This window comes from Oncorhynchus clarkii, chromosome 21, assembly GCF_045791955.1.
Source record: "Oncorhynchus clarkii lewisi isolate Uvic-CL-2024 chromosome 21, UVic_Ocla_1.0, whole genome shotgun sequence".
Lineage (NCBI taxonomy): Eukaryota > Metazoa > Chordata > Actinopteri > Salmoniformes > Salmonidae > Oncorhynchus > Oncorhynchus clarkii.
The window spans coordinates 40,553,003-40,570,388 of NC_092167.1; the positions used below are offsets into that span (position 1 = coordinate 40,553,003).

Sequence of the window (17,386 nt, forward strand, 5' to 3'; positions counted from 1 at the left end):
ATCTCAACATCTTGAACGACCCTGTACTGGTGCTGCTGTCTAGTACCATCCAATTGTACATTATTTTATATGCAGAAAATGTGAAATCAGGATGCAAAAAAAAATATCACAAGTTTGACCTCACACCAATGAATAATCTTAATACCCTTCACTCTTTTTCCTTTTTATGCTGATTTCCAAACACTCTGCTCACTGATCACCTGCTTAATGTTTTGATAAACACTTCAGGGGTAGAAGGTCTGATGCAAATTCTGACAACTTCCCTCACATTACTGTTACAGCACCATGAACATGCTTCCTGTGAAACAAAGAGCATCTAAAGATTATGATAATTTACCCCTAAAAAGTTTCCCCTTTCATCTGTGGAGCATCTGAGGTGGATCCTGGTCCCAATTGTCAGGTGAGAAAAGGCTACAGAAAAATGTCACAAGCCTCCAGGTCACACACACATCATAAAGTACGAGCTTCCCATGCTGTAAGCTGACACTAAGAACCTTTTGCTCAAGAATTTGCATTCTGAACCCTGTGACAGATACGTTTAAAGACAACATTATGGTCACCACTATTCCCACATACTCATGCTCTCTAGAAACGGAATATCACATCGCAACCTGGTATCATTAGGCCGTTATATTTCTCAATCCACTTGGTAAATTAATGTTAATTGAGCAATGAGTCACTGCTACATAACCGATACAAAATATCTGATATAGCAATGATCTCTTTTCACAATAACAATGATTTTTACATGAGTCATTATTGATACATAATCATACATTCACATCTACAGTATATATATATATATATATATATATATATATATATATATATATATATATATATATATATATAATTTATTTAACTAGGAAAGTCAGTTAAGAACAAATTCTTATTTACAATGATGGGCCTACACCGGCCAAACCCTAACGCGGACAACGCTGGGCCAATTGTGTGGCCTATGGGACTTCTGATCACGGCCAGTTGTGATACAGCCCAGGATCAAACCAGGGTCTGTAGTGACACCTCTAGCACTGTGATGCAATACCTTAGACCGCTGTGCCACTCTGAAGCCCTTTCGGTCATTTTATGTCCATGTGATAATGTCATGAAAGAGAACCGGTTTCCACTGTTTTTTAAATGAGAATAGACTCTTTGAGCGCCACTCTTGATTGTCCTTTAAATTGAGCGTCATTCCCTTTCTATTGTGTTGTGTGTACCATACCACTAGTACAAGGAAGTGCATGCAGGGGGCACTCCACTTTGTTGCTGCCTGGGTGCACATTCAAATAGGAGGCCAAAAAATCTAGTCAGACTGGCTTGGCAGGAGCAGACACACAGTAAAGAGGGAGGGAGAGAGAAAGAGTATAGTTTCTCTACAGTACTTGAGTCATTGCTGCTGGCAAGTTTTGACATCATTCAAACAAAACAAGCAAAATATCAATGGAGAGAAATACCCTGAGGCTGTTATTGATGGAATATAACAGCGATATGATTCACTTTATGCTATGGTCACCTGCTTTTCAACTTAATCTTTAGAATGTACAATGTCCACATTCAGGGCCCTTCGTCCACACATGAAAATATAAATAAAAGGGAGGTTGAATCACTAACGTTTTAGGCAAAGGAGAACACAGGATACAACATACATGATATAACATATTTATCTGAATTTATAATTGATGCATAATGCGTATTCAAGTTGTTCAAAAGAGCCATGAGAATATATGATAATTACGCAAATGCCTATATAATTGTAGTAGTTTTGGTGTGATTGCGCAACATTATTATGTGTAATATATTATTGTTAAATAACTTACGTCATACATTATTGTAACAAAAAAAAAAAAGGTGACGTGTAGGCGGGTGGCTGGGCAAGTGTAGCACAGGTGGACGTTGAAAAGGGGTGGTGTGAAAATATGAGGAAGAGGCAGAGAGAGCACTGTGGACAGGTAGAGCGAAACACACCAGTTTAAGTGAGGATTCTCAGATATTTTGCGATGAAATAAAACAACCGACAACACTAAGAAAAGAAGAATAATGATAATTTGTTGACGAAATGAAGAAAAACAGTATGGCATGTGATGTGGATTATCTCTAGGTCTACCGATCCTATTTGGAATCAGTTAATTTGTTGTTGTCGCGCATAACCGAAAGCTGGGTTCATAAATAAGCAAGATCGTGGCACCAGTAGACTTTCGGTCATTTTGTTGACGGTAAGTATTTACCACTCATCTTTGTTGAACTAGCCTTTGGCATCAATTTACCCCACCAGTCAATACAGTATATTGGCAGTATTTATTCTGAAAGGCTAAACAATGGCGTCCCACAACTAACGTTACAGTTAGTGGCGTTCAGTAATTCATAGGCCTACACCTTGATTTACTATCAACTTCAGGGTAACAAATGATGCAGAGTTACTTTTAACTCTGATGAGAAAAATGGCAATGACAATTTGATAGGCAAGAATGAATCAAGCATTTGATTTAGAGAAACGCATTTGTCTGTAAACTCCAATGCGTATAAAACAGATAAATCAAAGCATATTTTCACATTTTTGTTCTAAACTATTTTTTCGAAAGTCATAATGGATGATAATTTTAATGCTGACCATACACCAGCAAGCTCAACTGAGGATTAACACAGTTTGACAATGGCAGCGTTTCCCAAACCAAAGGGTGCATGTTTTGGTTTTTGCCCTAGACCTACAGAGCTGGTTGAAATAGTCAACTCAGCGTTAAAATTTGATTAATTGAATCCGCTGTATAATGCTAGGGCAAAAACTAAAACTTGCACCCTTTGGGGTCCACAGGACCGAGTTTGGAAAATACTTATTTAACAAGGGTCATAGGCAAATAGTTATGTCACTGCTAAGAGAGGTTAGTGTGTATCCAGGATTGTGTATATATATCTATATATCTTTATCTCTGAAATAATTACTCAACTTCCAGGCTACTTCATTGGGATTGCATGAAGGCACTCCCAGAGATTGCTTGAAGGCACTCCCTTTGTTGACTGATGTAGATTGGTGACAGTTCTGGTTGTTATGAATCAGACCGAGCATTCTGTTAAAAGAGCCCTTCTCTACGAGGAGATGTTATCGGGAAGCTTTGTCAAACTCTCTCTTTGTTAGAATCCCGGCTTACCAGGGATCATGTGTCCAGTAGGTTTTTCAGACTACAGTTCTCAAATCAAGGTTTATTGGTAGCGTACACAGATTTGCAGGTTTTATGGCAGGTGCAGCGAAGTGCTTATGTTACTGGTTACCCCATTAGTTGGTCTTTAATTGATCGAGTGCACTCACCCAATCGGCACCAAAAGACGTAGCCTCAATTGTAAACAAAGCCTCCCAAATGCTTCATGGACAGAGCAAATAGGCCCAAACAACCCTATAGCTACCTCCTTCTTATAACATTCATTATCCGGTAACTGAGTGGGTTAAAGATGCATTCCTGTGTACATAAATCTGAATAACCTCAAAGCAATGGCATGCTTGAGAAATGACCCGTGATTGGTTGCTCGCATGTTTTTACTGCAGACTTGGCACATGATTGTGACTTTCGTGAAATAGTTGGGTGTGGGTTTGGGAGTTGTCCTTGGGAATCTCTTTTGACAGGAATAGTGCTTGTCCGGGCTAGCCCCTTCTTGCGTCTGTCTGCATCAATGTGTTTCTGTCGGTCTTTCTGTGGAAATACAAAATGGATATGGTCTTCATCTGTTAACCAAGCTACAGTCTGCACCCACATCAGGTACCCATCATTAGCTATGACATAGACATACACACGTTATATCTGGTATGTCAATAAAAGAGAGCCGCACACTCTAGGAGCTCAGATGCAAAAATGTAATACCAACGTTTCGACAGCCAAGCTGTCTTCATCAGGGTATAATCACAAACACTGCGGGATGGCAAAATTACAATGGCAAAGTCACAATAATCACAAGAATGGTTTAAGATCTTTAATTTAAAGACCCTTGCGCCCTTCGGTCTCAACGTAGACTTTGATCTTAAGCCATTCTTGTGATTATTGTGACTTTGCCATTGTAATTGTTTGTAAACTTGTGTAGTCAAATTAATCTATGATCGTATGCTATCCATTTGTTGTTTGTATGCTGTTCTTTGTATGACATTTTAATATTTGATTATTAACCAATGATATTAGGCCACTCTTGGCCATGATTACAGACACTGTGTCTTTTGACACTATATAAACAAGTCATCCCGCAGTGTTTGTGATTATACCCTGATGAAGACAGCTTGGCTGTCGAAATGTTGGTATTACATTTTTGCATCTGAGCTCCTAGAGTGTGCGGCTCTCTTTTTATTTTCAAGTTTCTATTCCGCTAGCCAGCACCTTGTCTTAATAGGTGTGCGTTTCTTTTTCTTCTAGATATCTGATATGTCAGACAGTTGATGTGAGAACTGGTTTGGGTTTCCCAGAATAGTTGACACAAGAATGTAGGCCTCTGATTCACACCCTTCTCTGTGATTGTTTTATAGCGGCAATTCCCTGACGCGGAAGTCCACACGCAGACAAGGACATGAAATGACGTGTGTAGTTAGATAGACGTTGAGTAGTTGTTGGAAATTACAGCTTGGCGTCACAGGTTGCGCCTCTTTGTGAATTGCAAAATTTGAGATCAAGACAGAGAAGAACATGCACTTCCAGTAGTCTCTGAGCAACAGACGTGTGGGCTTGCTTGCTTTGAGATTGCAAAAAAAAATACTATTTCAAAGTTGATGTAGGAGCTGGACAAAAATACGTCACTTGATTTAAGAACCGAAGGATGGGCACCAATGTTGCGGTATGATTAGCTTTATATGTGGTAGCAGTAAACAGTGAGCAAATGTATTTTGAAACTAAGTGATTAACACCCACTGGCGTATTCTATTAGCACCCAATTGCTTATTCTTATTCTAACACACTTTCCTCTCTTTGTTTCCTGTCCCACCCTCTCTTCCCATCCTCCATTGGTTAATTCTTCTCCTCAATCGTCGCCTTTCCTCTCTGTTTCTGTAACTGGTTCTTTGTCCATGTGAACAGGGGTGATAGGATTTCCCCCAACAAATGTGATATAACAAACTTGATTCAGCTGACACTGACTTTGGTGCCAGGTAAAAAAAAATGTTGCTCATTAGGGTTGTTTTATGGTGTTTATTTGATACAAAACAAAGGTCTGTTAAGTGTTTGGCTGGTACTGAAAGCTGTCACACTCTGCTCCCTCTTGTGTTAGACAGCGCATTAACTCTGGACTTTTATTGATGAATTCTTGTTATGGGTGTCCATAGCGACCAGAAGAGGCTGGTATGTGAACTTTGAACATAATTACGGTAAAACAGGCTGGCTCGTTATTGAATTGAGGCTCAGAAAAGGTACTGTCTCCTTTGGTTACAGCTCTTTGACTTTCTCTGATGTTCCTCCACTGAACAAAATCTGTGAATTCCCAATTCAATTATGCATACTATTCAAATGGTGAAGCTGCTGGGAATTAGCAACAAGGCAGTGTTTACGCTGTATCTTGGAATTGGCTTGCAATGCATCCTCCCTTAACTCCCTTAAGGTGATCACTGACTGGACTGGGGAAAGCTATACCCTTGCGTACTTACCTACCCATTCTAGTTAGATCAGAAACGACTTTGACAAAAGAAGGATATATTGTTCTACTAATGGAACCGGACCATCCTGATACATTATTTGGATCTCCGTTAGCTTTTTCATAAGCAGCAGCTACTCTTTCTGGTGTCTGCACAAAACACAAGTAACCAAACACTGATGCACCCTTTAGGGCAAGGTGTGCTGCTCTGTTTTGAGCCAGCTGCAGTTTTGCTAGGTCTTACTTTGCTGCACTTCACCATATTGCCGGACATGTAGAGTGTGGAATCATCCACATACATAGTCATTCTAGCTTTGTCTAAGACCAGTAGCAAATCATTTGTACAAACAGATAAGAGTAACGGCCCAAGGCAACTGCCCTAAGGGACACCGCAATGTACATATCTGATGTTAGAGAAGCTTCCATTGAAGAACAGATAAGGTCTCTCTGGGTTCTATTGGATAAATGACTCTCCAACCATGTGATGGCAGGTGATGTAAAGCCATAGCAAGTGACAATTTATGATCAATAACATGAAAGACTGCACTGAAATATAACAATACAGCTCAACTATCATCTTATTATTAGTGATGCATCGATATTACATTTTGGCCGATAACGATATTTTCCTTGCTAAAATAAATATAACGATAACCGATATTGAAAATGTTTGCGGCCTTTTAAGCATTCTAGTACATTTAAATAGTTAGACCACTGCGTCCATGTGTGTGTTAAGGCATTGCATATCAGTGCAAGAGGTTCGAATCCAGGCTGTATCACACCCGGCTGTGATTGGGAGTCCCATAGGGCAGCGCACAATTGGCCCAGCGTCGTCCGGGCTGTCATTGTAAATTAGAATTTGTACTTAACTGACTTGCCTAGTTAAATAAAGGTTACACACACCACACTGACCAAAAAGTTATCTTTGTTGGCATTTACCTATGTCCCCATTTACCAGTAAAACATAATGAAAACCTATTTCTTTCACTTACTTGCTGTGCATTTTTGTTGTTCATTTGTTCAGTCGTTTCATTCTCAACCAGGATTTCTTTGGAACGCCGTTTGGGTCTTTGCAAATAACACAACATAATCTGTTTCAGTAGCTGTAGTTAACTAGCTAACTATATAGCTAGGTGTCATCTAAAATAGCCCTAATTTATAAGACAGTTCTTATCTGATTAATGGTGGTCGGACCCATCTATGTGAAGCTAGGCACAATAAGGATGAACCACAATAGTGAACTTGCGGTTAGCCTTCAAAATAAAAGTCTGGCATAATTATATTTGTATTCATTTGCATCACTGTCAATGACATACTTTTAATTTGAAGGCAAGCTGGCTGCTTATAACGTTAGCTTTGGACCACAGGGTTAAGTAGCTGGCTAGCTATTTATTTGAATGAACTGAAGTTCAATAGGTGAACAACAAGTGGCAACCTAGCTAATACTTACTCACAAGGATTCCTAAATCATTGCTAAGAATATTCTACAATGTAGGAAAAATAAAGAAATAAAGAAAAACCCTTGGATGAGTAGGTGTTATAAAACTTTTGATAGTGTATGTACATGAGATATCATCAGTAAATTAGCTAACATTCGGAACATGTTTTCACTTCGTCAATATGTGGTATTGTGTGTAGATGGGTGAGAATCTAAAATTAATTTACTGTGGAATAAGTCAAGGGGTATGAATACTTTCTGAAGGCACTCTAATATGGTAAAATGTAATAAATACATTGTTTATCAGGTCTGTGGGATGTTAGGCTGAAGCTACTGACCCTGAAGCTTGGCTCTCTCATTCCTCCCAGGCTTTAGGGAGGGAGGGTGGACAATGAGCTTGTGTCCCCACGCTCTCTGGTAGCTTTCATAGCTAGGATGAGTTATTTCCACCTCTGGCGCACAGCTTTAGAGGAGTCCTCGTTGAGGAAGATGTCGGTTCCTCTCAATTTCTTAGCTCTCTCCAGAACAGCCGTCTTGTTCTTGAACCTTAGGAACTTGACGACTATCAGCCTGGGTCTGTCACCTGGGCTGGTTACAGGTGTTCCAGACCTGTGGGTGTGGCTCCACCTCAATCTTCCTATTATCCATCTGCAGTTTTTTGTGATAATTCTCCTCAGAATCCATCCATGTCTCATGATTCACACACAGTGCTGATGTCATCTCGAGAGGACTTAGTTTTTTTCCATCTTGCGGAATGTCTCTTTCAGGACACTCACCTCTCCCTGGGAGAACTGCAAACTGTTCTGAAGGTCCTGGACCTCTGGTCAGATCGTCCATTCTTTTGTTAGTTGAGTTAACTAGTATTTGGAAAAAGTTATTGAAGCTAGTTTCTTGTTGCTGTAACAATTGCTTGTAGATATATTTTTGTTGATTTTGAACGGTCTCGCACCTGTGATCACGAAATACTGTCCACTCCATTACATTTAACTTTGGGTAGCATGATGGTAGCAATATAGACTAATTCCGGTACTCCACGCAATTCCAGCCAGCACCACTGACAAGGCCGACGGAAACAGCACCTTTACATGACTCTTCCCCTCCATCCTCTTTGACCCCACTAGTGCTGTGGTGCCCTGTAGGGTCATGCTGATGGACCAGGACACTCAGTGGCTGTACCACCTCCTGGTCGAGGTCCAGTTGGAGAGGTTCTACCTGCGCGTCCGGGACGGCCTCAACATCACCCGCATAGAACACTTCAACTATGTCAAGGAGTCTGACCTCGAGCAGATCGGCATCAGCAAACCAGGTCAGTGCTCGACGCAGTTGCCTCCAAATGATTCGTATCAGAGTTTTGCTGTTTTGACCAGATGGTATACAGTTACGGATTAAAGTGACTTTTCGTAGCAATTTAGGCAGCAGGTTAGGATAATTAACGCAGCAGGTTAGGATAATTAACGCAGCAGGTTAGGGGAATTGGGTTAAGGTTAGGAAAAGGGTTAGTATTAGCTAAAATACAAAAATTCTAAGTAACATGAACTTGATTATTGTTATTATTTTTTACCATAGCAGTATACCATCTAGCCACAAGCAAACTATCCTCCATGTTGGCACTACCAGTAGATTAGTGGGTTACGGTAGAATTGAGTTGTAAGTGCTGTTGATCTAGTTTGTTTTATGATCTATGGTTATTTGTTGACATGTAGGACAGAGAAGATTATGGGATGCTGTGAAACGGTACAAGATCACCATGAGACCAAAGTCATGGATCACCAAGGTAAGACATGTACACCACCTCCCACAATGTATTTCTTTGATGATTGTTAATTGTAAAACATTTTCTAATTTTTTTAATATATATATATTTTTTTCTCCCAGGTCTTCAGTGGCCGTGGTCCGGAGGGCGGTGACCAATGGGGCAGTATGGGGCAGGGCCAGGAGACAGGAGGGCGGGCACTCACCTGTCTGATTCAGGACAGTGAACTATCTCTAGGGGAGAAGCTGGGCATGGGCTCCTTCGGTGTGGTGAAGAGGGGAGAGTGGCAGACCCCCACTGGGAGAGTGGTGAGTGTTTCTAGTGGGACACTATTTCCCTTATTTTACTCACCAAGTCCAATGTTATGAATGTAGATATGCAGCAGTACTAGTGAAAAGCCAGAGCTAGGTTGCCTGTTTGGAAGACACATGGGGCAAGATATCTTAAAGATCAATAGAAATTGCATTACAGTATATTCCCGATCAATAGAAATTGCATTATCTATTCCAAATGTTATTAATCAGTACACCTAACTCATCCATCCTTCTCCTTTCTGTTGCCGTGACAGCTGCCAGTTGCGGTGAAGACTCTAAGGAGCAGCCTGTCCAGACAGACGGACACGCTGACAGACTTCCTCCAGGAGGTGACCACCATGCAGTCTCTAGACCACCCCAACATCATCCGCCTCTACGGAGTGGTGCTCACACAGCCCCTGAAGATGGTGAGACTGCCATATTCTTTCCAACCTCTGAAAGATGGAGTATAAAACATATTTATTATTTCTGTATTACTACATTGAAATCCCGTCTCCTTTAATTCCTGGGCCCAATAGGCTAATATTCTAATCGGAAGTTTGGTTATTCAAATACAGCCATTCAAATTCAAATAAACTTTCAGTGGTCATTCAGATGTTATGTTTTTCAAAAAAATTCACTTAGGGAATTTGAGGGGGGAAAGTAAAATCCTCAGAGCAAAGAAGTCCCTTTAAAACTGTATTATCTTTCCCCCAGGTGACAGAGGTGGCATGTCTGGGATCCCTGTATGACACGCTGCGCTCTCGCCAGTACGAGTACCCCCTGGCACGCCTCTGGCTCTTCGCCACCCAGATAGCAGCAGGCATGGAGTACCTGGAGGGTCGCAGGTGAGACACAAAACAGTCCCACTCTACAGACTACAACCACAGATAGAACAATGAGACCGATATTTCACTGGATGTATAAATGTGAAGCATTCGCTTGGTGTTTCCACTCACTGCCACATATGGTAGTGAGAGGAAGCCTAGTGGCGGGCAGTGGAAGAAAATGGAACGAGAGATTTTGGCCGACATTCTGCTAATACATTTGATCTCAATACCGTTTTCTGTTCCCAAAACTAGAATCGGTTACAAACAGTGTGGACTAAGTTTTGTAGACTTTACACTTTGTCAAAGTTGTAAAAAATAGCGTTGTTTTATAAGGAGTGCAAAGGCAAATTGAGTTATTGCACACACACACTTCAGAGTAGGCATTCACTAATGGAAATATGCAAATGTTTGCCCGAATTATGCAGTAGGATCTCGCTAGCTTGCGCTTGGCTCTGCCCAACTCCTTGCTTGTTCTGCCCACTATGACTCGTTTGTTCCCATTTGGAATGACGGGCTGTGGTCTATCTTGGTTTAGTTATAAAAATCTTTGCTACAACCACATATGCCATTTTAACCACTAACTTTACTGTAACCCTCACCGTAACTCTAAATGTAAACAATTCCTCTGACCAATGTAATACATTTCCTGAAAGCCAATCAAATTTGACCAGAGGTGGATGAAGACACTTCTTACCAATGAAAACCCAGTATCATTTGTGGTTTTGGCTGGTAAAGTGTGCCTGTGTTATATCTCCTCCAGGTTCATTCACAGGGATCTGGCTGCCCGGAACGTTCTCCTGGCATCCAGGGAGATGGTGAAGATCGGGGACTTTGGGCTGATGAGGGTCCTGAGTCAGGAGAAGGACCACTACATGATGACAGCCCACAGACGCATCCCCTTTGCCTGGTGAGCTGAGGAGGAAACATCAAGGAGTGTGTGGGGGGAAATGTTATTTGCAAGTCATTGATTGTTTAGCAGTGTAACCTAATGGAAGCTGATGTGGAGATATCACTACTGTGGAATTTTCTTTGCTGGATGATTGTCAGTTTGTAGTAATTCCATCTCTCTCTTGCGCCCTCCAGGTGTGCCCCAGAGAGTCTGCGTTTGGGCTCCTTCACCCATTCCTCTGATGTGTGGATGTTTGGGGTCCTCCTCTGGGAGATGTTCACCTATTGTGACGAGCCTTGGCTGGGGTTATCTGGCAGACAGGTATGTGTAGAAAAAGTTTTGAAATTGAGTATGGAGACAGTTTTGTACACTTTTAAGATAAACCATGACTCACAACGACTCAAGGCTCCAAGCATCTGTACGACTTCTGAAATATTTGAGTCCTTTTTAGCAAAAAAAATGTTCAGTATTGTGTGTGTGTGACCACAAAAATTGCAATATAGAGATATTGAATATGTCTTTGTCATTAAACGTTCCTCTCTTCTTTTTTCTTCTCAGATCCTGTGGAGGGTGGAGAGGGAGGGAGAACGTATGGAGAGACCCCCTGACTGTCCTCAGGAACTCTACTCTGTGATGAGAAAGTGTTGGGCCTGCACCCCATCCGACCGACCCACCTTCTCCCAGCTAACCACTCTGGTGGCAGAGGTAACAGACTACACATTTCTATGTAGATTTGTTATGCACTGTATACAGTTACATTATACTCACCAAAACGTGCAGGACTGAGGGGGGGGGGGGGGGCAGGACTGAGTTTGGTGATCTCTGCTCTAATCCAGTTGTTCCTTAACATGTTTACTTTAAGCATGTCGGCAGTGACAAGAATACAGGCCATTTTCACTTGGAGACGTGCTTAAATAGTTTTCCCCTCCTCCCTCTATCTAGGCTCAGCCTATAGAGGTGCGTGCTGTGAGGGACTTTGCGGAATCTAGGAAACTCACTCTGCTATCCAACGACCTAGTGACCGTCATAGACCATGGGTGAGTGAGGGATAGGAAGAAAGAGAACATTTATGGACACAAGATGGAATAATTTGTTAAACCTGCTCCTTCAAAGAGCTCCACTCATGAACCGCATTCCAACCCTGATTTGATGGTTAACCCTAATCCTCACATTCTTGCCCCCTTGTGGTAATTCTTGAGGGGGGGGGGTATTATCAAATTCTTTATCACAAAAATCGTACAATTACTCCACGCTCTGTCTGCTTTTCTTAACTTGGCTAACACTACATTATGCAGAGTCTTATGTAAACATGTCAAGAGGGTTGTTAAGGACTTATAAGCAGTTTATATTTTTAGTTAAGTCTATAAGTCAGTATAAACGGTTATAACTCACTGGTTGAAATTGTACAATGGTCACTGGTTTCTTAATGTGATTCTTCCCCTGTAGTCTGGAGCTGTGTGAGTGGAAGGGTCAGAACCAGAGGACCCTGACGGTGGGCTGGTTCCCCCCGAGCCTGGCTGCCCCCAGCAGCACTCCTGCTCCTCCCGCTGCCCCTGGTCCTCCCGCTGCCCTTGGTCCTCCTGCCTCCAGCCTCATCTCTCCCCCTCTGAAGGGCAGTCTGCAGCACACAGGGCATGGAGACACCCACCCTGACCGTAGCTGGGGCACCCCGGAGCGCCTCGATGAGTCAGTCAAGTTTTAATTCGGTTTCGATAAGGCTTGGATAATGTTTTGCTGCTGGGACTTAATCATGCTGTATGCTAACCTTGGTTCCTGCATTCAACAGCGTTGTTTTCTTGCAATGTTTGACAATGATGAGTTGGTTAAGTTAGAAACTGCCTGCAGGAGGGTCTTAGCTGGTGAATTAACCACCTTCCACTTAGTATTCAGCACTTTTCTTTTGTAAACATTCCACCATGAGGTAGTGTAACAACCTACTCAACCCATGGCTATAAGATAAATGTAGTATGACTTTGAACCTTTGAGTATACATCCCATGACCAATGTTCCCTTTAAATGTTTTCATCACTGAAGAAATTTCAGGTCTGCTGAGCGCAAACTGTAGGCCTACAGAGACTTTTGGAAAAAAAAAACATGCAGGGCTTGACATTAACTTTTCTAGGGCAAGCATTCCGCTAGCGGAACCCCTCCACAACATTCCGCTGAAAAGGCAGCGCGCAAAATTCAAAAATATTTTTTGGAAACATGTAACTTTCACACATTAACAAGTTCAATACAGCAAATGAAAGATAAACATCTTGTTAATCTACCCATCGTGTCCGATTTAAAAAATGCTTTACAGCGAAAGCACAACATATGATTTATGTTAGGTCATAGCCAAGTCAAAAAAACACAGCCATTTTTCCATCCAAAGAGAGGAGTGGAACGAGAGTTAACTCTGTCGGGAGCGCGCGTCATGAGACCAAGGCACTCTGCCAGACCACTGACTCAAAGAGGTCTCATGAGCCCCTCCTTTATAGTAGAATCCTCATTCAAGTTTCTAAATATGGTTGACATCTAGTGGAAGCCCTAGGAAGTGCAACTTTGTCCATATCTCAATGTGTATTCGGTAGGCCAACCTTTTGAAAAACTACAAACCTCAGATGTCTCACTTCCTGGTTGGATTTTTCTCAAGTTTTTGCCTGCCATATGAGTTCTGTTATACTCACAGACATCATTCAAACAGTTTTAGAAGCGTCAGAGTGTTTTCTATCCAATACTAATAATAATATGCATATATTAGCATCTGGGACAGAGTAGGAGGCAGTTCACTCTGGGCACGCTATTCATCCAAAAGTGAAAATGCTGCCCAAAAGAGTGAACCTGTTTATCCACTTGTCCTTCAGACTAAGAGGTGACTGAAAATGTTGTTTGATGCAAGAATCCACTTTAAAATTGCATCATTATTCCCATACAAGTATGCTACCCTCTGCATATTGGCAACTTATTCAAGCCCGTCTCAAAATACAACACTGCCGCTTTAAGACAAAAAAAACTCTTTACTTGACTCACTTTTCAAAGTTTTGTGCTCTGTGACCAGTGTGTGTTTGGAGAGTGTGTTTACCTGTGTTTTGTTATCTGACGTTTTTCAGGAGCGTAAACTGGAGGAGCGGCCCAGCAAACAGAGATCGCGAGGAAGAGGGCTCCAACTTACAGAAAATGTCAGGTAACGACGTCAAGCAGAGCTCTTTGATCAACATATGGCTGATACGAACATGTTATCCATGTTCTACTAGCATTGAGAGCAAAGGGTCGGAAGTTCGATACCAACTAGGGATAACCACCCCCAACATGCTGTATACTGTACATCTTTTGTACACAATAAATATGTTTAATATAACTATCCTTTTGTCCCCAGGTATGACCAGGAGTCTGGAGTCTGTCCTGAGCGATCCCCAGAGCTGGACTCAGACGGTAGTAGGGGTCAGGGTGGACCCCCGTCGTGGACCCGTCCCTGCCATGGGGGCCCAGAGCGTGGGGATGCAGCAGGACATCCGTAGGTTCAGCGAGGCCAGCATCAACCCCCCGGCTCGCCCGCCCCCACCCAACCTCAAAAACTTCAAGATTCCCCAGGTGGTGAGCCGAGATCAAAGGCCTACTGCAAATCCAGCCCCAGGCACCTCATGGCCTCCACAGCCTCCAACACATCCACAGCAGCAGATGCTACAGCCAGCCCAGCCTCAGCCCCAACCACCGCAGACCATGGGAGGAAGCAATCTGGGCAAGATGGCCCACATGGCACGGTCAACACCAACACTGGATAACTATGGGGACAAGGAGAGGGATCAAGAAAAGGAGAGGGTGGTGAGGGAACGAGAAAGGGAGAGGTACCCGCCTCAAGTGCAACGCACCAGGGAAGCAGTCATAGCACAGGTATGGAATTGATGTAGGGTCTTTAGTTCTTGAGGTGTTAGACAGTTCAGGCTCTTTAATTAGTCTAACTTACTAAGGTGTTCTGATTGGTCAGGTCATGGAGGCGGTGCATGGAGTAACCCATGAGGAGGTTCGTAATGCACTTCGCCGCAATGAGTGGAACCCTGTTAGGGCCCAGCAACAACTCAAGGTAAGACAGAATTTCTCAAATAATTCTTATGTAATAATTCTGAAATAATGCATATTTAATTTACATATACTTAAAATGTATTCTCCATTGACCAACATAGTTAACTAAGAATACTAAAATTAAGTATTTGGATCAGTGTTTATGTAATTAATACTAAATATGATGCCCCAACCTCACTTCTCTCTCTCTCTCCTTCTCTCTCAGATGGAGCAGCTGTACTCTCTGAGCCTGTGTTCTCGTGACGACTGCGTCATGATCCTGTCCCGCTACCAGTGGAATCTACAGCTGGCCAGTCGCTACCTGATCAGAATGGTACGGGAGGACAGGACTGGAGGAGGAGAGAGGAAGAGGAAGGATGGAGAGAGAGGGACACCCCCTGTTGCCATGGCGAGACGAGGAGGAGTATGAGAGGTGGAGGGATACTGGAAACAACAGACAATAAAGCTTTACAACGTTTAAGAGGAACTGACAAGGAATTTTAGGAATGAAATGGATGGGAGGAGGATAAAAAAGGAATTGAATATATATGGAGTGAACCATAGACGTTACAGTCCTTAAATACTATTTTATCCTTTTTTTTTACAGTTCTGTTAAACGTATTTTTTTGTGACGAACTGCCACATCCTCTCTGTTCTCAAAAATAGTTGTATCATGATGAATTTGTATATATTGTATTAGCATTGATTATATTTGTTGAATAAATTGTTGATACAAAATGTGCATGAGCTAGTGGTGTACATGTGGCTCATGCCCCTCAATTTTACAAATAATTAGAGCTGGGATGTCGTAGAATCAAGAGAATACACAGTGTGATGTAATTTCCTTTCGCAGGAAGTGTTTGGCATTTCTCACTGCCTTGACTTCCTAATTGACCTCTGGTTGTGAGCTTCCCATTATGCTGTCTATAAAACTAGAGCAGAAGGATGTTACATGGGGCTGGAGAATCCAGCACTACTATGGAGGGAGATGGCCTTATGTTAAACTGTACTTCAGCATGCTTCCAGCAAGAGGGGGGGGGGGGGGTAATGAGAACACCTCCCTTATGTTGTGAACCTGCCTTACTCCTTTCAGGCCCCCCTGGCACTTTGCCACTACTATTTTGTGTTTGAGGTTTGAACCGTCAACCTGGTGACCAGGATCTCTTTAAAATCAAGCACGACTCTGTGTAATTGAGATTGACAATCACAATAAACAAATTGATCATGCTTTGAAACCGCAAGACAATTTCCCATTGAGCCGAAATATGCAGCATTTAACCGCGAACGCAAGGAACATAAATAAAATACCCTTTTTTTTTAACTTGGCCTAAAATATAGACCACTGCACATGTATGAACCGTTGTATTTAATATTAGAACTTGGGGTGTCACGTTCACATAGATGAATGCCTACACAAAGTGTTTGAACCCAAGTCTGTTTGTGATCGGGGCATCTGTCTCGTGTATTCCTAGTGTCATTTATTTGTTCATGGGGTGAGTATGAAGTTGGCTCTGCCAGGGTTAGGCAACCCTGGTCCTGCAGCAGTTCATGTTTTTGTTTTAACTGACATGGAAGACCAGGTGTGTTGAATTTAGGCAATCACTGAACTGATCAATTAGCTCAGTGTGGTGCCTAACTGTACATGTAATTATGACGATCCTGCTGTACCTGCAGCACTCCAGGAACAAGGTTTCCTACCCTGCTTTGTGTACAATTTGGGGAAAGTTTTTTTTGTATTAGGTCAAACAATTATTCTTTGTGGTAAATAGAGCAGTTTGGGATCTTTCGTTCAGTGTGACCTGTAGTTTTACACTAGTGCCGAGATTCAATATGTCAAGTTCTAGGCATTGCAGCTTTTATGGTGGATTGTATGGCAGCCCATACAACAACAAAAAACATCTCTAGCTTTAAAGGCAATTGCTGACTGAGCCAACATATGCAGTGTTTACCGGTAATAGGATTATCCTTTCAAAACCGCAATGTCTATAACCTGCGAATGGATTGAATCCCAGCCTAGGTTTTGTGAGTGCCAGAGAGAACTAGGCCACTGAGGGTGGGGTGGAGAGCAGTGTTTATGAAGCCCTGTTAAATAAATGACATGTGTTACTAATTGGAAAAATGTATCCTGCCTTACAGGCTTTTCTTCTCTCTTTCACCAGTCTCCACCCAACATTTTTTAAAGTCATGGGCCCAATTCCATTATTTCCCCTAGTCTCCTTCCCTAGCTCCTACCCTTTCCTTAAAAAAAGGTTATGGGTTTATTCTACGTTGCTTTCTAATTATTTTTGATGTTTTTGCACAATTTTACATCTAAGGTGTTTGGTGCAGTATTTCGGAAGTAAAATATGCAACAGTGTTGTCTTAAAGTCGGAGCTGCTGGGCAGGTCTGTCTCACTGTCTATGCTATTGGATAGAGAGCAATCACCACAGCTGTTCACCCCATGTTAGTGGGCAAATGAACATCATAAAATCAAATTCCAACCCATTTACCTCTTGTGATGCACAGATGTTCCAAACTCAGTTTTAGACGAGACTTGACTTTATGACCAA

The 17,386-nt window shown here is 42.1% G+C and overlaps 1 protein-coding gene across 1 annotated transcript; it reads left to right on the plus strand.

The window, feature by feature from the left end:
* The first annotated feature begins 1,929 nt into the window (after positions 1-1,929).
* Positions 1,930-15,578, plus strand: LOC139379013 (activated CDC42 kinase 1-like). Its single transcript, XM_071121722.1, has 15 exons — positions 1,930-2,213; positions 8,152-8,336; positions 8,734-8,804; positions 8,906-9,091; positions 9,352-9,504; positions 9,794-9,924; positions 10,667-10,813; positions 10,990-11,116; positions 11,354-11,500; positions 11,738-11,832; positions 12,242-12,481; positions 13,888-13,961; positions 14,154-14,668; positions 14,763-14,858; positions 15,063-15,578. The coding sequence occupies exons 2-15, from the start codon at positions 8,174-8,176 to the stop codon at positions 15,264-15,266; spliced, it is 2,349 nt and encodes a 782-aa protein (XP_070977823.1). The 5' UTR covers positions 1,930-2,213; positions 8,152-8,173; the 3' UTR covers positions 15,267-15,578.
* The last annotated feature ends 1,808 nt before the right edge of the window (positions 15,579-17,386 follow it).